The sequence below is a fragment of the Platalea leucorodia genome (assembly GCF_965183815.1).
Source record: "Platalea leucorodia genome assembly, chromosome: 6".
NCBI lineage: Eukaryota > Metazoa > Chordata > Aves > Pelecaniformes > Threskiornithidae > Platalea > Platalea leucorodia.
In genome coordinates, this window is record NC_138828.1 from 37,376,045 (window position 1) to 37,402,839 (window position 26,795).

General features: G+C 40.4%; 1 protein-coding gene across 1 annotated transcript in view; it reads right to left on the reverse strand.

Moving 5' to 3' along the window:
• GATB (glutamyl-tRNA amidotransferase subunit B) overlaps nt 1-26,795 on the reverse strand; it is a gene marked incomplete at its 5' end in the record, with an annotated part of 44,353 nt that overhangs the window by 14,620 nt on the left and 2,938 nt on the right. The window contains 7 exons of the mRNA XM_082316379.1: nt 1,527-1,716; nt 3,195-3,239; nt 3,571-3,655; nt 4,725-4,838; nt 10,363-10,485; nt 11,472-11,670; nt 14,773-14,886. Coding sequence (XP_082172505.1) covers nt 1,527-1,716; nt 3,195-3,239; nt 3,571-3,655; nt 4,725-4,838; nt 10,363-10,485; nt 11,472-11,670; nt 14,773-14,886 — 870 coding nt within the window. The remainder of the gene's footprint in view (nt 1-1,526; nt 1,717-3,194; nt 3,240-3,570; nt 3,656-4,724; nt 4,839-10,362; nt 10,486-11,471; nt 11,671-14,772; nt 14,887-26,795) is intronic.

The following is a 26,795-nucleotide window of genomic DNA, read 5'->3' on the forward strand; positions in this document are numbered from 1 at the left end:
ACTTTTGGGTTTTTCCCTTCCTCTTTCCTTAACTTATTTAAGTGTCTTTATCCAAACCATGAGTTTTCTCGCTTTTGCTCTTCCTATGCTCTCCCTCGTCCCCCCCTGGTGGGGCAATGAGTGAGCAGCTGTGGTGCTTAGCAGCTGGCGGGGGTCAACCCACCACAGAGGGGGAGGAGAATAAAAAAAGTCAGAAAAAAAAGAGTTCAGAACCTATCTGCCCTTCTGAGCTCTGTTTATTATGTGAGAAATATGTTGTTGTGAAAAAATGCACGCATGGGCAGGAATATTGGCTGCGAAACCTCATTTTCCAGCTTACACAAGGAAACAGAAAGGTAAGACACTACTGACACCTCTTGCTGCTATCACTGCAGCCTCATGACTTTGATGAGACTTATGACTCACCTGCCCACCAAACAGTAAAAGATCTGCAACTCACTAAAATGGCACACCGCCACAAGAGCAGTTTTCCTAACAGCTTTCTTCAGAAGAAAGAACCATTTTATTTTTCCGTAGAACCAGTTTCTGGACAAGTGTATTAAATTACAGACACATAAAGGAAGGATATTAGGTAGTTAAGTCAGGTGCACTGCTCTCCCTCCATTTATAGTCAAAGGGAGGGAACTCCTCCAGAGGACAATTTAAAGTACTTACAGTTCCGCTCTGAATCTTACTCTAAAGTCGTTTTCCTTCTGTCTCCGCTAATCACAGAGGTAACCAAAGCCGGACACTGTCCTAGCTTAACTGGCTATGTGAAATGTCTAATCTTGAGTGGGTATACTAACTCCCACACAGAGTTATCATTGGCAAATGGAGATGATGCAGCTTGTATTTAAGAAGCTCAAAGCCCTTGAGAATAATTTTGGAAGTTACGAAATTTTGCTGTCATGTCCTTGTTTATATTCATATTTGCCACATCCTTTTCTTTCTCATCCCCTCTTCTGAACCTATCCCTGGTAAATTGCATTGTGAGGTCAAAGTTGATGTTGTACAGCTGGTTTTTGTATTTACCTAAGAATAAGTCTGGGTTTTTTTCAAAATAATGTGGAAGCCAGATCAAGTGGGGCACGTGAAGCTGAAAGATTTAAACTTTGGGTTTTGCTTCTGCAGTCAGGAAAACACGTATTAATTTCTTAAACACTGACAATGTGCCCGGCCTTGTACCAGACCCAAAGACAAGAAGAGCAGGCACTTGCAGACAAGGATTTGTCAGCAGGAAGTTGTACATTTGTTGCAGTCAGTCACGGGTGCATCCATGTGTAGACAGACAAGATCAATATTAAATAATAGTTATTTGACTGCACCTTGCATGAGAAATGCTTCTCCTAGGCACACTGTGTACGGCTGCTTTCCCCCACCCTTCTGTGTATACGGCTTCAAGGTACAAAGTGTGCATTGCACGTATTTCCAACTAAAACCATCCATGAGAACTGACAGCTGGTTAATATGATATTTGTAAATCTTTTCAAAAACTGTGCATCTTTGAAGTCTCTAGGCTTATTTTAGCACTTGATCAATAGACCTACCAATAAGGTGAAGCTGTGTTCAGGAAGAATCCCATACTGTTCAACAAGCTTTGCTCTCTTCACACTGGGGAGGTCAGGAAGTCTCTCATGAATCCAATCAATATTTACCACTTGCTGATGGTTCAGATTAGCTGGCAAAGATTTAGTATCGTACAGAATCAATGGAGGAAGGTTTGGCTCTGGCATGAACCTAGTGAAAATGATTATTTTTCAGTCAGAAGCTAAACAAGAAGAAATAAAATTTATATCACAAGTTTATGCTTACCTGGAAGTTGTATTACTATTTCAACCAAACAAAATATTAAAAATTCATGACTTGGTATAGCACTGTTAAGTAATAAGAGATCAGCCCCTGAACTGCTATAAAGCCCCCGTTTTCTTTCTTTGAGTATTTGCCACCGATTGTCAAAGAGCAGATGATAGAAAAGGGGTAATCAAAACACTTCTGCACCCAAGATAATAATAAAAAATAACAACAATAATAATAGATACGGAAACAACCCGTTCCTTTTGGCATCAAGCATGAATTGTGGATCTGGACAAAACGAGAGTGGACTGGCAGGGAAAAACACAGATTGACAGCCAACTGCCAGGAGTGATCTGGGCAGGTTGCAACCTTTTCCAGACTAACTTCAAAAGTCTTGATGAAATCTCATGCTGTGCTAAAAGCAAAGTTACTGTGCTCAGCAGGGTGCCATCACAGAACAAAAGGCTCCCTTAAAGAGAAGACCAATTCAAACCACTTGAATAACTGCGATTGAAGCAGAAACCTCACTCTTACACCATCAAATGAGGGGTTCAAAAATATTAGAATAAAGGACATTGGGCACCCTTTACATTTACTATAATAATTCCTCTTTCAAAACTGCCTAAACATAGATTTTAAGTTTAATGTACAATGTGTCACAGTAAGTTACAAAAAATCTGAAAAACACTGTTTAATACTGATCATAATCTTAGTACTAGTAATAATCTTTCTGGTCTTTATTTGAAATATCTTAGACTCACCAGTTTTGCCTAGGTTTTCATGAATTTTCTTTTGCATTTGTTTGAATTAGTCTTGTTAAATAAGCCTCATGCCAGCCTCTACCATAATAAGGAATTCATAAAATGAATTCATAAAATGATCACTGCCTTTTCTGCTGCATTTCTACAAACTATAATTTAAAAAGCAGATTTAAATTTAAAGTTTGTGGGGTGTTTTCAAAATCCTTGCTCTGCTCTAGTAAGATCAGTGGTAGAATATATGTAGATTTAAGTATGGAGAGGCAGGGCCTGCTATCTGAAAATAATTTCCCTCAGTATTTACTTAAAGTGGGAGCAATGCTTAAGTCAGACTATTCTTACATTTAATCTCAGGCATTCTTAAGAATACACTTGTACTGGCCACAAAGTAAACCTTCAACTTACCCGCTTCGAGCTAAGGTACTCCAGCTTAGTTTTTGGGAAAAGTCTATGGGTTTTAGCAGAGATGAGACACAGTACTAGATCTGAACTACTCAGACTAGCACTGATTTTGATAGGTCTCTTCCCCTTCCAGTGGAAGGTAAACTTCCAATGCATACTCACTATACTGACTAACTTTACATGCTCATTACACTGACTACACTTAAGAAATGAAATAAATTCTCAGTTCTTGAAATGTTAACTTATTAAAACAAAACATACCGATAATCCTGTTTTCCTTCTTTGTCTCTCATTGATACAGTGCACCTAAAATAAAAACAAAACAAGTAAGATGTGGTAAGAGGTACACCACAGAATTAGTTTTATGGCAAAAACACAAAACAAAAACTTCGCCTCATGAAGATCAGGAGAGTTTCTTAAAGCCACTTCAGAGAATGTGTGTATGTAACAGGGCAGTCATTTTCACACAGACACTGCTTGATGTAGCACACAATCTGTTGTGAAAAAGCCTCAACTTTAAGAATAAATTACTACCTGTGAGGAGACTATGCTATGTTACCTCTCCTGATCATGTCACTAGGTATCCATGGCACTCTAAAGCTGCTATTCCTGATGTTCCTCCAAAATAAAAACTCACCCAAGCTTGGAATCAAAGGCTCTTGTTTCATTCAGAATTGTTCCTCCTTTTTCAAGTTCTTCAATTTGCCTCTGTATTTCATAGTCTGACAGAAACAACAGAAAAAAGAGTAAGCTTATTATACTGCACTATTAGCTTTTGTACACTCCACTATTTCATTTTTCACTGCTATGCAATAATGGAATAGTTTGTTGTTTTAACCTTAATGAAATCAACAGCAGTAGTTACAGGCAGAATTATCAGTCCCTGTCTCTCTCTCCAGCACTGTTTCTTTCTTTGTGTGTTTTCCTCATCTTCTTTCATTCCCTTTAAATAGAAAACATTTTCTCCCAGGCACTGCAGCCAAGCCATATATTCCTAGTGACCTTCCAATCACTCTTTTGAAGATGTAATAATCATCCTTTCTTGCTCATACCCAAGCTGCATCTGAACTTCATACACACCACCTACCGTACTCAGTGGAAAGCAATCATCTACATTGAAGGACACAGAGCTACTGCTAACATATTTCAGTGCTAAACGTGCTAGGCACTGAATCATCTGCTTTATTCTTCTTGCAGGCAGAGGGTTACCTCTGCAAGAAAACTGCAGACTAACACAGCTGCTATCCCCACAATACCCCATACTAAGATTTATTCTGTCAGGGAGCAGCAAGAGCAAGGCTGCTCCACAAGGAGGATAAGCCAGGAGCCGAGGGTGACCACAGCACACGCAGTGCCCTCACTGTCTGGTGCAGTCCCACTGGTCTGAACAGCGTGGGCAGAGGCATTTGAGAGGAAAGGTCCACTGGCAGCCTCAGTCAAGGCGAGGGGATGAGTTGGGTCCACAGTCTATTCAGGGAGTTCAGTCAGAAGCAGCAGGAGGTAAGTCCCAAGACAAAGCTGGGAACAAGACTACAGAACAGGTCCAAGGTCCAGCGGGAGGCAGGACTGAAATCTGGCATGCCTGTGATGTAGCTCAGGCAAAGTCTGAAGGCTCCAGCCTGAGCTTAAATGGGACTTCTGGACCCATGGGCAAGGTGCATGGATGGGACACCCAGATGAGGCTAGTCAGGGCATTTAAGGCCAATTACTGCACTCAGGAGCCCGACATATTTCATGTCAGACCACATAAAATATCTACAATGCTCCTGTAATGAAGCAACCATCATTTACCTACTGCTTTTGCCAGGAATCGTATGCTATTGATATTCTTCACTTCAGTCCTCACTCCATAAGGCTCTCCAGGGTGATGCACAGAAACATTGGCATCCACTCTCAGCTGACCCTCTGTAAAAGGAAACTTCATCAACAGAATAGTCTGCCCTGTAAACTAGAGTAATAACCTTCGCATGCATTAATAAACTGCATGTTATGTGCAGAGCATTAATAGCAGACTTCCATAGGTTCAGAAAGGAGTAACAACCACCTCATCATAGCGTTCTGTTTGTGATTCCATCTCAAGACTCTGCCTCCAATCATTCAAAATTTTCTGAGAATGCTACTTTTTAAAAAAAATTATTGCTCATAATTCTTCTCAGAGAAAACTGCATCGTGCAGTGCAGCGCAGCACAGATCCTCTAAGCCATATAGTGAAAAAACCTTCTGATTCACAGCTCTTAAATAAAGGGCAGAATTAGACAAGCAATTTAAAATGGTGGATTGTGAGCTTCCATTCCTCTAAAAACAGCATAAAAATATGTTTTGGAATTAGAATTTGATGGATATATACTATGGTAGCATGGAACACAAGAACTTACAGTTATGTTGAACAAATTCACTAAAATGTTCTTGGAAATTTACAGCTCAAGGACAAAATGTGAGAAGTAGTGGGTATTTTTTGTAATTTTCTTCCTCTCCTTCAAGAAACTGCAATCTCTCCGCCACCCCACATTTCCCTGGCTGCCAAAAACTGAAACTGAATATGAAGTTATATATAAAAGCATCCTGCACTTTTAGTCCAAAATGGAATAATGTCCTTAGAGACCTTTAATGACTCAACCACAAGTAACTTGTAATTGTATCTTTCTAAGTTTTGTTCCTCTAAAGACATCCCTTCTAAGAAGAAAAGGCTTGCCACAGTTATTCAGCTGGTGGAAATAAACAAACAGGAGAGGTTGTATTAAAAAGAAACATCATTTTTCCCATATTGCACAGTGAACATCTGTAGCCTTCCTCTTTTTTTTTGTTTCAAATACAGATAAGAAGAAACAAACACTTACTGTTTAGATACAGTAGCATTATTAAAGAGAGCGCAAAATAGTTCAGAGTTAAACCTGTGAAGACATCTATGGCTTCAGAATCCACTCTGGTCAATTAGATGTAAATTGACTAGAGAAGCCTTGGTACACTTTGTCGAAGTAGGCTGGATGACAGCGCACTAATTTCCTCTGTCTTCACAGAGTCTTGCCAGACATGTAAATGAAGGACGAAGGTGCTGGAATAACCCGACATCTCTTTCAACAGAAGTGTTTTGCATGTGCTCCCTCTTTGGGGTGAACTGAGTACTTGTTCCAAAAGAGAAACAGTCTTGTCCTGCCCTTGCTTCATTTTGAGACATGACCTGCTTCTACTTGGATGTAGGTGTCAATGTGACAAGACAATGAAGTTAATCAGGCATAAGTGAAAGGAGAGCCAGGCCCCAAATGTTCTTAAAAAAGCTTTTTTCCTGTAAACCCACTTTAAGCCCAGTTTCTTTTCCTTGCACTTTGCAATGAAATAATCTTTTCATCTGTTTGTTGTTAATGAAATAACACCTGATAAAACTGGGCACTTGTCTTCACTGAACACACAGGTAGAATGAAGTAAAATATGAGAACGTAAAGCCCTTATTTGAAAGCAGGTAACTATGATGAGGGAAAACCACAGTAGAAAGCCCTTAAAAACACCACCTTGAAAAAAAATCCAAATACTTTTAAAGCCAACTATACTGGAGGAAAAATATTCCCAACACTGGAATTCTCCTCTAAAGTCAGAAATCTCACTGCAGTAAAAGATATTATAGTGCAATTCCAATGGCAATCTTAGGGCCAAATTCAGTAGTGATAAATGATGGTACATATGTGTGTCCACGAAGGCCTTTGAAGAAGCATGCAGATTGGCTGCTTAATATTGACAACCCTTCGCCATTTGACATGTGTAACACTAGTGTGAGAAAAGATTCAGCGACATATATAATGTGTAGCAATTATTATTTCCCCCTACATTAAATTAGATTTGCATCACTAGCCAACATTTATTGGATCCCATTTCCTGGGTGATATATGCACCACTCTGACTCAGTTCCGTAGAAGATGCATCCACTTATACTATGGCCTGAATTTGCTGCCACAACAGTGAGGCCAACTGCCACAGGCAAAAATATAGCTTACATTGTGAACACTAATAGGCAGCTGATAATTGGGTGTATGTGTGGAAGGGATGAATGCCCAAAACTGTACTTTTAAAGTCTCAAGCAAAAGCCTGCTACTTGCTAGCTGTAACCATGGGCTGCTTGTAAATTTCGATAACATTAGGACTGAGCAAAAATGGCATGACCCGAATCCTCCAATTAATAGAGAGACAAGAGACAGAATCACCAGTTAGGAGGCTGATCACACGCTGTGCTTCTGCACATCACCTATTGCGAAAATTGGGGCCTCAGGGTTCCAGAAAGAAGAGCTGGTGCCAAAGGCAGGTGTTCCCAAAAGAGGAAGTGGTCTCAGAAAGATAGCAGTAGAGATCCTGGAGGCGGGGGAGGATCCCGAAGATCAGGGAGATGCATGGAGACAAATGCCAGGGGATGCCTAGGGACCTTGGCCTCTAACACCTGAGCGGTGCACAGCACAAAACAACACAGTTTTCTGGCCCACCTCGCCAGACCAGCAGTGATCTCCCTAGTGGGAAGAGAAGTTGAGACGTAGTGAACATAATGCTGGAGGGGAGGGGGGTGACAGTGTGTGAAATGATCAAGTAGGGTAAGAGCCGCAACCTCATTGATTCTTAAATTAACCCTGGCACCCATATCTGCTATGTGCTACCGTTTACTCCATCTCATCCATGACAGCAGCACAAGTTTACTGCCTACACCCATTTTATGACTAGCTGAGACCTGATACACAACTTACAAGATGATTCATGCAGCATGATTGAGCCCTCTTTCCTGGAGATGGCTGAACACCTGCCTGCTGATGGGAAAGAGTGAATGAATTCCTCGTCTTGCTCTGCTTGCACACATGGCTCTTGCTTACCTAGGAAACTGTCTTTATCTCAACTCACAAGTTTTCTCACTTCTACCCTTCTGATTCTCTCCCCCTTCCCACTGGGGCAGGAGTGAGTGAGCGGCTGTGTGGTGCTTAGTTGCCAGCTGGGGTTAAACCACGACAGTCCTTTTTGGCACCCAATGTGAGGCTCAAAGGGTTCAAGATAATGACAGATTTGATTGGAATGTGGTAGATCAAATTTATAGCTGTTACTGCTGTTTAGCTATTAATTGACAGGCTCCCATGCTTGCCATGGGTATTGCTTGCCTTACTGTATATTACAGTCTAGTGCTCGTTAGTGGCTGTTTTTTGCTTTCGCTGCTTGCTGTACTGCTGTACCGCTTATCATCTTACTCTGATGTGCCTGGGAACATTTTGATAACAGCAATGGCGATGCGCCTGGGCTGGCAGATGGCCAGGGCATCGCCGCTGAGCGCTACTGTGCCGGACATGTTAGAACTTCAATACGAACCGGAGTCAAAGGCAGTCAAGTGGTATGCCGCAATTGATACCGCTAATGCGTTTTTCTCAATCCCTTTGGCGGCAGACTGCAGGCCACAGTTTGCTTTCACTTGGAGAGGCCTCCAGTACACCTGGAACTGACTGCACCAGGGGTCGAAACACAGCCTCACCATTTGCCATGGACTGATCCAGACTGCACTGGAACAGGGTGAGGCTCCAGAACATGTGCAATACATTGATGACATTGTCATATGGGGCAACACAGCAAAGAGGTTTTTGACAAAGGGAAGAAAATACTCCAAATCCTTCTGAAGGCCGGTTTTGCCATAAAACAATGTCAAGGGACATGCACAGGAGATCCAGTTTTTAGGAATAAAATGGCAAGATGGACGTCATCAGATTCCAGTGGATATGATCAACAAGATATCAGCTATGTCTCCACCAACTAGCAAAAAGGAAACACGAGCTTTCTTAGGTGTTGTGGGTTTTTGGAGAATGCATATTCCAAATTACAGCCTGGTTGCAAGCCCTCTCTATCAAGTGACCTGGAAGAAGAACAATTTCAGATGGGCCCTGAGCAACGACAAGCCTTTGAACAAATTAAACAGGAGATGGTTCATGCAGCAGCCCTTGGGCCAGTCTGGGCAGGACACGATGTAAAAAATGTGCTCTACACTGCAGCCAGGGAGAACAGCCCCACCTGGAGCCTCTGGCAGAAAGCACCAGGGGAGAGTCGAGGTTGACCCCTAAGGTTTTGGAGTTGGGGATACAGAGGATCCGAGGCCGCTATACGCCAACTGAGAAAGAGATATTGGCAGCATATGAAGGGGTTTGAGCTGCTTCGGAAGTGGCTGGTACTGAAGCACTGCTCCTCCTGGCACCCCGACTGCTGGTGCTGGGCTGGATGTTCAAAGGGAGGGTCCCCTCTACACATCAAGCAACTGATGCTAGGTGGAGTAAGTGGGTTGCACTGATCACACAACAGGCTTGAACAGGAAACCCCAGTCGCCCAGGCATCTTGGAAGTGATCATGGACTGGCCAGAAGGCAAAGATTTCAGAATATCACCAGAGGAGGAGGTGATGTGTGCTGGAGAGGCCCCACATTGGGCGCCAAAAAGGACTGCTGTGGTTTAACCCCAGCTGGCAATGAAGCACTGCACAGCCACCTGCTCATTTGCCCCCGGTGGGATGGGGGACAGAATTGGAAGAGTAAAAGTGAGAAAACCCGTGGGCTGAGATAAAGACAGTTTAATAGGTAAAGCAAAAGCCACGCACACAAGCAAAGCAAAACAAGGAATTCATTCACTTCTTCCCATTGACAGGCCGGTGTTCAGCCATCTCCAGGAGAGCAGGGCTCCATCACGCGTAATGGTTACTTGGGAAGACAAATGCCATCGTGCCAAACACCCCCCCTCCTTCCTCCTTCTTCCCCCAGCTTTATATGCTGAGCATGACGTCATGTGGTGCGGAATAGCCCTTTGGTCAGTTGGGGTCAGCTGTCCTGGCTGTGTCCCCTCCCAACTTCTTATGCACCCCCAGACTACTCGCTGGTGGGGTGGGGTGAGAAGCAGAAAAGGCTTTGACTCTGTGTAAGCACTGCTCAGCAGTAATGAAAACATCCCTGTGTTATCAACATTGCTTCCAGTACAAATCTAAAACATAGCCCCGTACTAGCAACTGTAAAGAAAATTAACCCTACCCCAGCCAAAACCAGCACAACTACTTTGTCCCTTAACTTCCATATTCTACAACTAATCCTTACTACAGATCTTCTGTGCTGCAGTGCTGTGGCAAGAAAGATGAGGACAGACAGGGAGAAACATCACAAGAACCCTGGGGACATTCCTTCCTGCCTAGGTTTATCCTGTAAAATTATTGTGTGAGGCAATATAAAATCTAGCACTGCAAAGCTCTGCAGATGAAGGCAGGCCCATAAGGACACCTGAAGCACAACAGACATTAGGACAGGCTCTGAGGATTGTAAAAACAACAGCTAGAAAAGGCTATGCTTTATAAGCCACCACAGAGCAAAATAACCAGAAGCTGCAAAACTCCTGCAAATGCAGAGAATTACTGGTGACAAGGGAACGTGCCCTTCCCCCTTCTGTACCTGCCATGACTGCCTGGCTGCTCCCAAGCGTTTGAAGAATGAGCTGAAGCTCTCTGACTGCTGCAGCTGCTTCTTCCCCACAGCACATATCAGGCTCCATAACAACCTCCATGAGGCCGACTCCTACCAGGGAAAGAGACAGGAGATTTCAACAATAGCTTTTGATCTTGGCATATTAGAGTGCAACTGGCTAAACACATGAAAGCACTTGGGCTTTTTTTGAAAAAAATAAACCCCCATGTATTATTTAGTAACTGTCACTATGGGCCTGGCTGCAGATTGCCACAAAAACTTTTCCTCCTGTTTTTTTAAAGGAACAGACAAACGGCAGACAATCCTCCACCCTTTTATGACATGCAGATTAGAAGGACAGTTTCCTCTTCTGTCTTTCTCTAGAAGAACTCCCATTTAAAGTCAATCTGATTCCAGATTCAATTATCTTGCACTAATTTTGGAACAGACAGAACTGTAAACAGATGTAGTCTAGTTTTTAGCTTCAGGATCCAGCTTTCAAAGAATATGAGCAGCCACAGCCGTTAACTTCAATGGACACCGGAACACTGTGTCCCAGTTAGGCTTGGCCATCCAGGTTGCTGCCCATGTTGTATGCTAATTTGGTTCACTCCATTTACAATTTCAAAGTTTAAAGATAAAATCTACATTTTTTCAAAGCTAATAATTAAAAGAAACATCTGACTCATGCACTGACAAATTCCAACAGCTGCTCCTTCTATACACAAACTTGATTCACTAGGTCTGTGATATTTTATTTTTTTTAAACAACAAGGCATACAGTGGCAAGAGCTTAAATAGTTGAGTGGCTGTTTGTGACTGACACATACAGTTTTGAACAAACTGGAGCCAACAGATTTCTAACTTGCTATTGCCAACTGCCATCAACCAAAGCAATGGGAAACGTCCACTGGCCATTAAAAAGTTGAAGTATTCCCCTGCTTCAAGTGTAATGGTCATTTTTATGAATTTTTATTTTCAAGGAGAGAGACATCAGGCTGTTTTTATTTTCTGCCTGTTCCCTGTCACCCATTTACCTTTCAAGACTCATCTTACACAGAAAGGAGGAGAAAAATAGGAAAATAATCCAAGCCTACCAGCCCTGTTCAAGTCAACCAGAGTCTGGCTCCTTGTGTCATCATGGAGACTCTTTCCACTGTCTTGCTCCAACTGAATTTGTTTAATCCTCACAGTTTTGGTCACCATCTGGCTCATTTTGTTGTCTATGCAGAGACTGTATGACAGACTTCCATTCACCGCAATAGGAACTCGTTGCTGAGTGATTTGATAGCCAGCCTGTCAACAGAATTAGATTTATACTCAAATAAAACATTCACTTTTCAGAAAGCAGCAGCATGGCCAAGTGCAAATATTATAGACTAAGAACAAAACTGAAAATGCAACATCTTCCATAGTGACCTATATAAGAGGATAGAACACATGCACATGTAAATTCAGAAGTTATTTTGCTTAGCTGGAAAGGAAGCAAGCTAGAAGATGGGTCTAGAATTCAACATAACTGTGAGAAGCCGGCAGTCTGGAAAAAATAAGAGCACTCCTCAATACAGGCAAGTATAAGACACTATACTAATGCTGAAATAATCAATAGTCAACTGCACAACCACTTGCCAAGGATGACATAAATTTCACTGATACTCCCTTGGGGCAGGAAATGGACTAGAAGATGTTCTTCCACGCCTGTGGTTCCGTGATCATGTTAAATCTTGTCTGAAGCCAGTTACCGTACCTCCATCCCCAAGCTGGGACTATCACTCATCTTCCCATCAGGCTGAATACCTCTCTCTGCCTGTTTAGAACTTTACTCATTAGAGGGGAGGAGAGGGAGAGGGAAGCAGGGGGTGGGTGTGGAAATGAAGAAAATGAGAAAGTTCAATTTCATTATGTAGCAACTTGAAAGATAGACACTGCAACCCCACGTAAGGCACACAGCTGATAAATGCCACCTCAGGCCTGGGACTCCACTCAAAGGGGAAACTGCTAGCCAGAGAAGGGGCTGCCAGTGACAAGGTATTGCAATAACTGCAATGATGTAAAAATACAGAAGTGAATCAATTACTCTGTTGAGGTAGGGTCCCCATCTCTTCCTCCTTCCTAGCCTGCTCATGCTCCCCGTGGTGAGAATTAAAAAAAAAGCCTGACAGATTTTAATGAATGGGGAGGAGCATTTGCATATTTTGCAGGGAGGACGAGCTTACTCTAAAATGTAAAGATGGTGACAGTGCACGGGAATGGAGAACAATGGTCTGGCCCTGTGAACAGCTCAATTTATATATGCAATAAAGTGCATGACCTTCTAGCCATAATGACTATAAGAAAAATAAAATAACTGACTCTATGCAGCCTATGCTAATCACACAGCTCTTCCCATCTCCTAAAACTTCTCATTAAAATGATTTTTTTAAAGCCTGAAATAGTGAGCGACAATAAATAACAAGAATCCTACTTCCCATCCAAAGCCCCATTTCCAGGAGTAACAATAATCCCATTGTCAAATGACCCTATGAGCTGGATTTATTTTATCTGTTCTATACAGCTCATTAGCCTAAACTCCGCATCTTATTACTGAGTTCCTGACTAGACTGTTTCACTATGAAATGCAGTTGGGCAGTTTATTGTCAGTGCTTGAACTGCAGAAGTCAGCCAGTAGAAAGCCAGAATTACATGTTTCAAGCTAATAAAATGTGTCAGCATCGCCCTGACCAAATTTCCATGCTTATCTGACCAGAGGATCCTGTAACTCATGTCTGCCCACTTAGTGTTGTACACACCTTCTTCCACCTCACTCTTCTCCTCTAAACACATCGATGTGGTTTCTTTCCTATGACAACATTCTTCCATATAGCTTCTATGCAGTAGGCTGATAGCAGCAGACATCACAAGAATATGAGAGATTGCTTTTAGTTTAACAGCAGAAACACCAAAGGTGGCTTGCAAACAAGTCTGTGATGTTTTTGGTGTTTCTTTATGATGTGTAAAGGAATTTTGAAAGTCAAGTTTATTTCCTGCTATTTCACTTTTTTCTCCTTCAGGTCTGGAAATGGGCTTTAAGATAGTTTTACAAGTAAAAAAAAAGTATTGGCAATTCAAACTGCTAAGTTTGTGTTTCACATTCCGGTAGCTCACTACAGAGCCCCCAACAAAAGGGCCTCTTAATGGCTCACAAATATTAGCAAAGTTATCCCCAGAAACCAAACTAGTAATTACATCAACTTCACAGAAGAGTCACAAGTTCCCAACCTAGAAGAAAACAGACCAGAAATCTCTTCTGAGATCCAGGTCTCCAGTGGACAACTATAACATAATTCTCTAAGGTGGGAAGCAATTGTATTTGAATATGTTTTGTGTAACTTCAAAATATTTCCAATGCCTGAACAAAAGAGTGGCAGAGTAAGTAGTTTGGTTAATAATAGAGCAGCTCTACACTTTAATTTGGGACCTGAGAAATCTCCCACTCTGCTTCTCTGGATGTCCGGGACACCCCACCTAAAGAGAAGATAAGCTAACATGCCTGATCTTTCTCAGATAAAACAGAAACAGATTTTTTTCTTTTAATGCAGTCATCAGATCTTCAACCCAAAATCAGAGGAAGTAAAACTAGTGTCCTCCCTTTGACAGCTTAGTGTTAAAATGAACATTCAGAACAAGTATGCTGACAGAAAAAAAACATGTTTAAAATTAGAAAGGTTTAATTTCATTAAAATAGAAAAAAGGGCTCAAACACTGCTGCATCCTGTTTCAATGACAGAAGTCAGGTTCTTAAATGATTTCAATACTTCTACATCCATATCAAGTGTGGCAAAATGCATTTGACTTCTAGTGACACCTTCTACCAAATATGAAAGCTACCAACAAACCATACTGCAAACACTCTGTTTCTCTTTTTTTTTTTTTTTTTTAATTTATTGGAACTACCGACTGAGAAAGTTTTAAAGGGAAATTAAATATTTTTAGGTCCCTAAGCACACACAAAAAAGACACTATTATGTTTATACCACTGGAACCTGTGTTTGTTATATATTCACTTTAAATGAAGGTCTATTATCAGGCTGCTTTTACCCTAACAGACAATTAGTACTAAACACCAGGAATGGAGAACTTAAGGGGCAAAGCAGCTCCAGCTCCCAATTCAATTACATTAAGCTACTGGAATCGTGCAGCTAAGCAAGGAGTCAGCAATCAGAGCAATCATATTCAATCAGTGAGCACCAGGGTACAGCTGTCTATTCATCAGGGCACAGCGCAGCATCCTGTTGGGGTGAGCAGAACACTGACTGAGAACAGAAAAAAGCATCTCTTCACTCATCCCCTACTGCCATCCGTACTCCAGACTTGTCCTTTCCTACAGTCGTAAAGCGACCAGCTATACTGCATACTTACAGGCAGATCTGCATAGAAATAGTGTTTTCTGTCAAACAAGGACTTCTTGTTTATGCTGCAGTTGAGTGCCAGGCCTGTCATCACTGCTGCTTCTACACATCTCCTGTTGAGAACCTAAGGAAACATGACACATGGTTTTGCTCAGATACTCAGTACGTAACAAATGTGTCTCCCACACGCTGCCTTATATGGAGCATATATTCAATTTTGTTTGCCTTCAGCCACCATTATATCTCTTTCCTTGTGTGGGTAGTTCTTATTCATCATTAAAGTCGTGGTAGCTACAAATCTGCAAAGCTTTAAGATGAAAACACAAGCCATTCAGTCGTTTTGTCATGCCACATAAGGAGGTGTGCACTGTTCTGGCTTTCTACTTTTGCCAACACACCAGTACTCTTGCACCCTCCAAGATTCAAAAGAGAAATCATAGCAAATGATAATTGACTTGTAACCAGCTGTCAACTCATACTGGGAACTGGAAACACAGGGGATTTGCACTAGGGACTGCAGTGCATTTCAGTAAAACACTTCAGAACATGTGTAACCACAGAACCACAGTGAATTCATGAGTATCTATACATAGATTACAATGCTTTGCTTAACCAGGATGAAATTAAGCACACTTACGTGCTTTGCTAAAACAGAACCAAAGAGACATCAACTGATCCCATGGCTACAAGTATGGATGCATTTCCAGTACCCAGGTAACCTGTGGGATTAAGGTTCTTGCAGAACGCCACATTATCTGAAGACCCAGCAAGGCCTTCATAAAGAGATAAAGGAGTTAAACGCAGTTTCTCACCATGGACCAATCACTCTCAGTGCTATACCCTTTTATCTCCTCAGCAGGCTCAGGATCCAGAGGAAAAAGAAAATTCCACTCCAAAAAGTACTAACAAGCATGTTTCAAAGTTATGTTTTTTTCAAATCTGCTCTCATTAATCTAACAGTTGGTTTAACTAACATCAAATGGATAAAACTGAAAAGAAAAAACAACTGAATTTGTCTTGGTTCAACTCTGACATGCTCATGCTTACAGTATTTTGCAAGAGGAACAGAACTTTATCCATCTTATTCTGCACTGTACAGCTGCCAAGAAGTCAATTTCCAGCAGGATCATTAAAGGGGCGCATTATGTAAAAGAATCTAGATGACTTCATCTGCATTGACCAGAACATAAAAGGCTTGACAGTATTTACTTTTTATTTTCTCCAGCCTGATTTCTGAAAACAGATTAAGCAGCTGTACATTTCCCATCATCCCACGTCTTCAGCTGGAAAAGGAATCTCTTTGCTTTACTCATCTAATATTTCAAAAATCAAAATAATAAGACAAAATATGAGAAACTCTTCATGTAACAGAAACTTAAAAATCGCTTATACAGACAAGAAATTAAATATTTAAGACATTTAACGAGGGAACTTTCAGATCTTTAGTGTAGCTATATATGGCTAACTAGAACACATCTGTTCGGGCATATTTTATTTATTAAAAAAATTAAAAGATACATAAAGCAAATTTTAAATGAGAAAAAGGGAAGAAGATTTTTCCTTTGAAATACTGATCCACAGTAAAATGAACGCAATTAGTCCTGACTGTAATCTAAAGTAAAATTGGTAACTAGAAAATATTAATTTATTTTAGTATCATACCTGCAGTTCATTATATAGTAGATGCTCCTGTCTTCAACAATTGAACGCTTCCAGACAGTACAGATACTTTTTTTTACTGTTTAAGGAAGCTTGTAACAGTGCTAGTCCAATTGTTCAATGTTTAAAATATCATAATATTTCTAAATACACAGGCAAAATTTCCTCCTACTAAAGCCTTATGGCATGATCCCATTCAGCTTTACAAATTAGGGAGGACGATGGCAGTCAGCCCTCTAACAACTGGTCACCAGAAACCATTAAGGCTCCGTAAGGACTGGGTAGACTCAAAACACCACTGCACCAAAGTAGTGAACTGGTGTCTTGCTGCATTTCCTGATGGTGCAGGGGTTGTGACTGATTGTAACTGGAGAACGAGATAAAACCTAACTCCCGAGTTGCAGTCAGTTAGAGCCTCATAGCACATTCTTCAAACACAAGTGGTGTTTAGCTCATGGTTACTGCCTTTGACCACTTGCTCTTCAATTTTTGCTTCAAACAAGGCAGAGCGTATCTTACTCATTGCCCTAAGGGATAACACTGTTTTGAGGTTTCTTTTGGTGGCTCTGGGGAAAAATTGGCATAGAAATATGAAGTATTGATTATTTGCTAGGTAGTATTTAGATGACTGTAATGTGTATGTGTCCCCAGTGTACTGGGTCATACTAGCCAAATCACTGGATATGCACCATTACTCACTCACTAGTACCACTTCCTGTGCTGCTTCTTTATTGACCTCTGTGGTGACAGAAGGCATTGCAAAGCAGATCTTTCCCACTATGGCACGCTGAGATCCCTACCACACCAATCTGCTTCCTCTGCCCTGTTTGACTCGGAAAAAAAAAATCAGGTGACCCTCTACTTCCTCAAAAATCAAAACTTATCTATTTAATATTGCTCCATTTCTGAAGTGACTACTGCTACCCATTCCAGTGATCAAGGCTGTGCGCAGAACGCAGAGTTGTTTAAGCAAACTAGTACTTTTCCTTCAGACAAACCCAGCTTTTCAAATACTGCGCAGTGATAAACATCAATTCGGTATGTAAAACTTCCCATACTAATGACCTAGAATAAGTCCCCCAAGCTTGTTTATGCAGTAAGCTGTTATTAAGTTGACAGCTTTGACTAGCACCAAAGATTTAAATTACTGGCTTGAACTGACAAGCTGCCAGTCTGGTATGTTAGCAAAGTGCTGGCCTTGAAAGCAAGCTATGTAGTTCCTGCAATAGCTATGGACAAAACAGAAGAGCCTATAAAGGCTTCTTAAATATTTCTGGTCTTCTAACATGGAAGCATCTCTCCTAGGTATTTATTTAAAGAAATTCCTAGAGAGCTATCACAAAAGGAAATGCAAATTGTTTGTATTGGAAACTCATGAAAAACCTTAACAATGGCATCACAACACCAGCACCACTTCCCTTGTAGCTACGCTATCCTGCTAGAGCACCATGGTAACTGAGCGCTAAAGGAATGAAAGAACAATCCAACCAAGATCTCTCTTTTTCTGATACTCGTCTGTTCTTTACATCTAGTTCACAAGTGGAAAGACTCCTTTTAAAAATTTATCATCTTTATTTGCATTGTCAGTTTAGTCAAGACCTTGGTTTTAAATACAAGACTATTCAATAGCTCTACAAAACTATACACAATACCTTCAACGGCATAAATTCCCACCAAAAGCAATTTTTTAACAGTTTTTTCTTTAACAGCAGGTTTAGTCCTTATATTAATACATTAAAGAAAGCTGGCCCCCTTTTAGGTGAAGATATATGTTTCTATATTTAGTAAATGATCATTTTTACATTTTAAAAAGAGTAGGTATGCAGCTTCTTGCTTTGCTAATGAGTATTATATAGGGTAAGTGGGGAAAAAAAAGAAGAAACATCTAGATCTCTCTCCTGGAAGAAGTTCGTTTTTGCTATCTTTAAAAAACAAACAAACAAAAGTAATCTTTGCCATAGCAGTGGCACCCAGGAAGCCTAAGTTATGGAACAAAGTATTCCTTGTACTAAACACAATAAAATCAAAGTAATTCCTTGGAAATTTTAAAAGTTTTTGATTCTAGGTCACACATTTTAATAAAGTAGATTTCATTCTAATTTGCTATCTTAAGACCTTAATTCCTACTTATAATCATGAAGAAATCAGCATTAATCAGATAACTACAGGACTGTTTATCTAAGAAACATTTAATTTTACCTCCTTTTCATTCAAAATAACAGCTGGAAGGAGGAAGTAGTGCAATGTACTTAGCCAGCTCTCTGTAGACCAGGCAGTAATCTTTAGAAACCTCTACAGATATTTCTAATCATATTTCCCAGTACTCCCATTTCATATCACTCTGATTGTTATTTGCCTCCACTAATGGATATATTCAGTCTTACTATTCTTGCTGCGTTAAAACTACCAACTTGCTCCAATATATGGTTCTTTGAAGTGCTATCATAAGTTAAACTTCAAAATAAACTACTCTTGTATCTACTTAGTCCAACTGTAATTGCGACTGTTCAGTCTGACACTGCAGATGAGTACTTCAACGCAGCGTTCTTCCTTGGCATCCTCCCACACACACAGAAGGGCGTAACTGTCTTGTAGCTATGCACGTACAGAATGTACATTACAATAAATGCAGAGCTAACCATTTCCCAAATGAGCCATTTGTTTCAACAGGTCTACAATCAGACCCCATTCCTCTAAGCATACAGTAAAAATTTAAAAAACAAGCCAACCTAAGTCTTGTCATTTGTTTGGTCTGCAAAGAGCCTGCATGTTCCAAAAACTGAGGTCTCGAACTGCAGGGGAAATTTAAAAAGAAGGCCACCTTCAGTTTAGGGCCTTCTGCATTTCAGTCCATATACTTCACAGCATATTTCTTGCCTTAATATGAGAATTTTGTTCTTATCTCTAAGGAAAGGGGCAAGAGAGTAGGGGAAGAAGCATCAGACATTTTAAAGTAAGATCTTAGATTAATAGAAGGAGATTCCAGCTTAAGAAAAGAGAACAAAATGGCAACTGAGAAGCTGAAGCAGCAAAGGAATATTTGGGAGGGGCATTAAATATACCTTAATATTTGTAACTTTATCTTTCTGCAGTCTGGTACCGAAGATATATGCTGCTATACAAAACATAGTATTATTCCTAACCTTGTCTGGTGGCAAAATCAGCTTACAGTGATGCAGCACACACTCATTCAAGTCCTATCTTAAAACCAGGCAACTCTGACTTTTGTACATTACTTTATGTGCACTCAAAGAATAAGAGGGCACACTCTCTCGAAGCTGAAGAGCTAGTCTGAGAGCTCATATCACAAGGCTTAGAATTGGAGGAAGCATCTTCCAGTGCCAGTGATGACCAGAAAAATCCAGCAGCAGTAGGGAGGTATGCTGACCCCTGGGAGTAAGAAAAACAGAAAGGTATCACCAGATACAAAACTATTTAAATACTGACCAAGTTCTGCGTTTCTTAGCCCTTTGACACAGGGCTTGCTAAAAAAAAACACAGAAGGAAAAATGCATTCGGACCACTGCATGGGCAAAGTGCTCAATGGTCTCAGTGGAATAAATCTGTTTTCTGGGGTGGTAGGGAAGCAGCCAACCCAGTGGCACTGCCCCAAACCAGTGATCTTCGTGTCTCACATCCCATCAGCAGCAACTAAAACCAAATAAACTTCGCCCATGCAGAACCCGTTCCAAGCAGGAGAACCCACAGGGAAGACAGAACAACACAATGGTCACACAATGGTTCATGATATCCATAATCAGACACTATTTCTATGGTGTTCCCATCAAGAAGTCCAGTATCTCTCTAACATCCATGCCATCCCTGGTGAAAGCACAGTCTTCTGTGTCTGTCACATGACTTTTTTTGACCTGTCATAAGGATGCTCCCTCCCTTACGCCAGTTGAAATTTAAACTATTGCTAATGCTATCTGATCCGGGACAAGTTAAATACAGTAAGATCCACTGAAAACACTTCCCGCTTCTGGAGGTAGGGGACTGAGCAATGGCTAAAACCTAAGTTACAGAATGTGATCAAATCCAAAGTCAACCACAGCTTTGAGGTGGACCTTCTCAGACCTTTTTTCCTACACTGAGCTCCACAAAAAAGGCTAAAAAAGGCTTTTAAACATTAATACCATCTGCCTTCTTCAATATAACTAGACTAACTTGCTAAATAGAGAAAATTCAGAGCACTTAGGACAGAATGGAGTTTATAAACCAACTCCTGCCCTGTTTATCCTTGCAGATGGTCCTTTGCTTGTAGGCTTGGTAAGGGCCAGCTCTGTGGTTTTCCGAGTTGTAACAAATTCTGACCTTTGATATACACTGACTGTCATCTTCTATCATTTCTAAGTCTTGGCTATCTGCCCTCTGCTCCTTCTTGCAATCTTTGTGTGTCTGAGAGCCCACACTAAATAAACACTAAAAACTCCCAGCCCTTTGCTCTGACTCCCTCATCCCTTCTTCTGCCATTTGCCATCTCCTGAAACATGTTTATTTGCTCCCCAAAGAGGTAGCCATCTTTCCCTCCAGGCTGACCCACATCTCTTAAGAGCACAACATCCAAATTGAGAGTAAACCAGAAATGGGCTATCACACGTAGAGAAAAGAATATACTAATTCAGGAAAACAATAGGTGACATAATGCAACGAGTCTTGCAAAAAGATATTAAGAAAGCAAACTACAATTCTTTGTTTTTAACAAAGTTGTTCTGGAACAGCAGAACCAACGAAGATTAATTTCCTATACATAATTGTCCTAGTTTCTTTTACCTAAGCAGTGACCTCAACACTCTCGCCTCCATGATTCCCCCCCATCTTCTCCCCATTTCATCAAACATCCCAAATTGAGTATACAGTGTCACAAATATCTGAATAGCAGCAGCCCAAATAAAGCTGAGATCAGTGGGGAGAAGAGACTCAATCACTAATTTCCTGTTCATGCGCTTGCTAATATATTCACAAAAACCTCTACAAATCTAAAATTTTTTGAGGCAAATTTGGCTGAACTTGGCAGTGAATCGCAAAACTAGCGTTTCTGTATAGAAGACAATGGTTGCAGTAGCAAAATCTGCACATGTAACTAATAAACACGAGTTTATCCTCTCAAAATCAGATCATAGTCATAATACATTTAAGGTGGCAAGGTGGCTGATAATCAGAGAGAACACAAAGAAAGAAACTAATTTTACCCCAGGAACCAATTACAGCCTAATTGCACCAAGATAAGTTTCAAACAAAATACATAAACCTGACAGTTACGCAACATTACACACCAGACAGCTAACCATGATGAGAACAAAGTCCCAGTCTACAATTATCTGTCATTACTGTTGGACAATGTTTCCTAAACGCCTTTCAATGGAAAAACTCTTCAAAGAAAAAATTGTTAAGAAGAAGAATGAAGAAGCAAGATGTCAGTTTGCAAAGTCAAAATGCTAAGAAATTGGTAGAACCACCATTGTTACAGAAACTTTTGCTTAACAGAGCACTGCTTCCATACACATATATACAATGTATTACCTTGGATTTCCTCAAAGGGAGTCACCTGGAACCAGGCTGTTTGTCTACATACTGAGAGAAAATTAAATCAAACACTTAAGGATGCCAGAGCATATATAGTGACTGATAACAGAAGTAATGGAAATTTTTCCCAAAAAATCCACTCAGGGTTTGAACTTAAAATGAAACTCCCAGCCCACTGAGAAAAACTACTGCAAAAAGCTAGTGTGTGTTTCAGCAGCAATTTCAGACTGAATCCAAAAAGGGGGGACACTGATCTGTCTACTTGTCATGTAATGGTTGTGCTGTCCAAAAGCATCAAAGATGGCGCAATAACTGCAGTAACAGAACTGTGTGAAAGAAAGGAAACAAGATACTGCAAACTCCTGCTCCTCACTAAGAAGTAGAAAAATATCTGTATAAAGCAAAAGGTAAAGCAATAAAAAAAAAGCCAACACAAAAGGAGATAAGAGAAAATACATAGATAACATCACTGATCCATTGACGGATCTACTGAAATAGGTGATAGCAAGATGTTTTATCAACTCATTGCCATTCTAACTGGCAAGTTTACATCAGCCAGAGGGACCTGTTAAGGATGAACAGGAAAGCCAACACAAACAACAAAACGAAAAGAGAGCTCAATAGGTAGCACAGTTACTGAGGTGCTAAGGAGACAAAGCCCTACGGGAATTGTTAGCCTTGACAAAAAGATTAAAACACCCAGAATGAGTGTCAGAACTTCTCACAAATAAATGAGACATAGCAAAAAGCAAGAGAAAACCTTACAGGGGACTCCTTCAAAGCTTGAGAGAAGAGCAACAAATGTCACCAAATGCTTCAAAGCACAAAAGCAGAGGTGTCTCCAGAAAAATGGCATTTACAGTTAAGTATGAAATAAAGTTTAGCTAAGTAACTGAGGAAGTATAACACTTCTCAGACCCCACTGAAGGAGATCAGTTCCACAGGTAACCCTGGGGCTTTGAATGATCCTACGAAAGAGAAAGAAATAGAATGAGGAACAACCCTCACCATAACCCAGCCCTGAAAGTCGCCTGAAGCAGGCCTCCCTCATCTTTCAAAGACTTCTCCTGACCAGTACAACAGCGTTGAACTGATTAACAGCTTGAAATTATGTAGGCAGGCTTTAATCCATCACGCACTCAGAAATTTAAGGGTCTATGAACTGCAAAGGCATTCTCAGCGAGCAATGGTTTGAAAGCCTATTTCACTCCCCTAGTTTTTTTCTAAATTATGTTGGATTTTCTTTTTAGAGGCTTATTGGGACTGCAAGTCCAGCAAGCTGGGACTGTATGAGCAACAGAGGACTGTTAACCACTGATGATACAATGCATGTCGCAAACCCAAATATTATCAGGAAAGAAAGGACTGCAACAGAAAGGTCCCATCAATTTCTAAGAAAATATCTCCTTCTTTCCCCCTAAGTACAATTATTACAGTTTTACTGAAAGAAGTAACAAGCAGTTAAAGTGAACCTAGACATAAGAAAATGGTTTAAAACAAGCATGAACTCTCTTTTTCCTTCAGGTACTGCCATTAATTTATTTTTAGAGGAGAGCTCATGGATACAACAACCTAGGCATCACGTGGCTTCAAAGAAAAGAAGAAAATTTATGTAACGGAAGCTAAACCAGCATGCGTACAAAGATGGGAAGATTGTCCAGTTCCCCAAGAAAGGTGCGTGCAATTAAAAATGTAGTTATCAAAAGTCAAGCTAAGAAGCAGATTTTTTTTCAAAGCGAAGTAGTACAAGAAGGGAGTAAATTCATATGCATGCCAGCAGGAATGTCAAAACAAAACTGAAATCACAAGTTGGTAAAGCAGCTGTTGCAATCACCAGATTTAACAGGCACAGGGTATCAAAAAACCTAGTTTCAAGCTGTAAAGTATAAATTCTGGTCTCAAATGCTGTTTCTGTTCCAATATGTAGAGCTGACAGACAGATCCACCACAATCTCACACAAACCTCTCGGTGCCTTCAAAAGCAAATGCATCAGGTGAATTCTGTATATTAATAACACCTAAAATTCATCATAAGGTCTGATAATCTATCACCCAAGACATCTGGAAAAACACTGGGTATCTGCCACTGCCAAGGATGGATGCCGTGTCAATATAGGAAGGGCAACTAAAGCACCCTCTGCATCCCCAAACTGGGTATTAACCCTGTCACGTCCCTGGGCAGCTATCTCAATAGCACAGCACTGCCGGGTGGGGAAGGCAACAGCATGATACAAGGGCTCTCTGGTACTGCAGAGTGTTGCAGTGACATTCCTCAGCTTTGGAGAAGTCAGTTTGGAATTTAAGTTGCCAGTGATGCAATACCAGAAGGAACAAGGGCTAATAGCTGTTCTAGCCCTGCTTTCTTCCATGAGAAGGCAGATCTGGTTGCCTGACTGTCATTACACAGGTGAGAGAAGATACAGTAGGACCCAAATGCTTCCTTCTGACACTACAGAGGGAAAACTAAAGGAGTTTAAAACAAGAGGATATGAAAATGTCAATACAAGATAGCAGCAATGAGTGAGTTGTCAAGCCTTCAAGGATGTCCAGTGGAGCAGGAAAAAGTTGTATATTCAGATAAAATCACGCATCTCACGTGATATTCTACAGCGATGTTCAACACAGATCTTACTCTGTTTCTTGAGGTCAGAAGGTATTTATCTTTTCTTCATTAGATCATTCATCTTTTCTTCATTAGATCATTACCAAGTGTTTCCAAAAACTCTATCTTAAAAAAAGATAAAACAGATGCTGTTCACACTGTGAAGAGAATGAAATTCAAACGCATGAGAAGGTGTCAAAAATTTCAAAATACTTAAGACTGTAGGGCTAACATTCATTCAAATCTTATTAATTTAAACCTTGGTTATGTAAATCCTAGATTATTTCTTAGTACACTTGCCAACAAAGAAATAGGATCAGGCTTACACTTTAGTCATGCAGGAGACAAACGTAAAACGTGCATCTTTTTGTGTGATTAGGAACAAAGACTGTCAGCACAGACGAAAAGGTTTCAGCCTTTAGCTACTAGATCTACCATCTTATTTCTGTGGCTGAGCTATAATTAACCTTTAGTCAGCCACCTCAATCATGAGAATAGATAATCATGGATTCTCTGTGAGCCCAGTCTTATCTTTATAAACCTTTATAAAGATTCTCAGAATTTTCAAAGAGGATAAATCAGACTGGGAGTGCAACCATCTTTACGGATCCTCAGAAGAATTTTAGATCAATCTGCAGGTACGACGCACTATATGCAACCATGTGTAGCATAAAACTTGCTTTGTAACAGGTCCTCTACAGACACCAAGCTAAGATCATTGCCAAGTCCTTTCACCAGGTAAAAAAAAAAAAAACAAAAAAACAGGCCTTTGCACATTTCGTTACATGAAATGCAATGTATGTAGTCATATGCAGTCCCAAAGAAAGGAGATCCCTACAGTAACTTGAGTAAGATGCTATCTGGTCTAGTGGTAAGGGGCTCCATCACCACAGGGCACTAAAAGTGTGCACAGTAGCATGGGATTCGCCGTCCAGTCTCACTACTTCTAAATCTATTTTTTAAATCAAAGCTTTGCCACATCATTTTTTCTGTCTCATGCCAAACAGGAGTGCACGTGCATAGCTGTTCGCGCCTGCAGCTGTCTCTCACAGGCACATTATGAAAGCAGCACAGTGAAATGGCCATGACATTAACCCTGTGATGGTCCTCCTAAGGTCTACTTGCAGCAGAAGCATAAAATAAGCTGTATTACAGTACAGGAAGAAAATATAAAGAGGAAACACGGAAGAGGGCTAAACACATTCTTCTAGTTTCCCCTCTCCTGTGCAGAGCACAGCAAAGGCCTGCGCTCAAACTCATCAGTGACTCAGAAATGTATAGCTACCAGAAAAGCACCCTTTAGCAACATTCTTTCTGGTCTTGTTGTTAAGCAGCAAATACTATCATGGTTGTCTATCACAACCATCTCGTGGTGCCACAGTAAATTGAAATCCCTGTGACACTGAAAACTGCCCCTATAATTCTCAGTTTGTAACAGCAGTTACCCTCTGCTACAGACAGCACCACTACTGTATCAAAACTTTGCTCCTGTTTTTTTCATTTCTCAGCAAAAAAAGGAGTCAAAAGGAAAGGCCAAATATTTACCTTCTAAAGAGACTTATTAGGCAATAATCTTAACATTTGTCAAAGTGTTGGTTTGTTTTTTTTTTTTTTACAAACACTTGGAAATTTTCAAAAACTACCTTCCGTCTTTCAAAATCCACAAAAATCCAGTTCTACTTCAGATACTATTGCCATATACAAACACATATAATTATTTCAAGAAAATAAGCCCAACTGTTTGATTCCAGAACAAACATTGGTCTCTAACATTAATTCCGGTGGAGCAAGTACAACGGGAAAATAAAGCTATGACTACTGAGTGGATTTTGTATCACATTCTAACATGCAAGAACATGTATTTTGTAACATTCACTTTCAACTCTATTTTCACCAGTACTTCAGTGAGAAAAATCTTTCTTCTCTTTGTATAGATAAAAGCAGCTGGTAGAAGCTAACATAGCATCACTACTTTTAAATTAACCTAACCATCCTACTTTTTGCTTCTCAGGTGCAGTTATATTCTCTGCCAAAGCTCACATGTACTGGGGTTTTCTCACAAAGGTCATATCAAGCCTCATTTGTCACGCACTTTAATAGAGGAAAAAGCCAGCCCCCCTCCGATAAATAGTAATGTACATAAAAATGAAACTTTTCATAAATACACAGTTTTGTTCATTCAAGAATAGTTTTTCTACTTGACTGAAGATAAGCATTAGAAAATTTACCAGGATTTCTGTGCATTA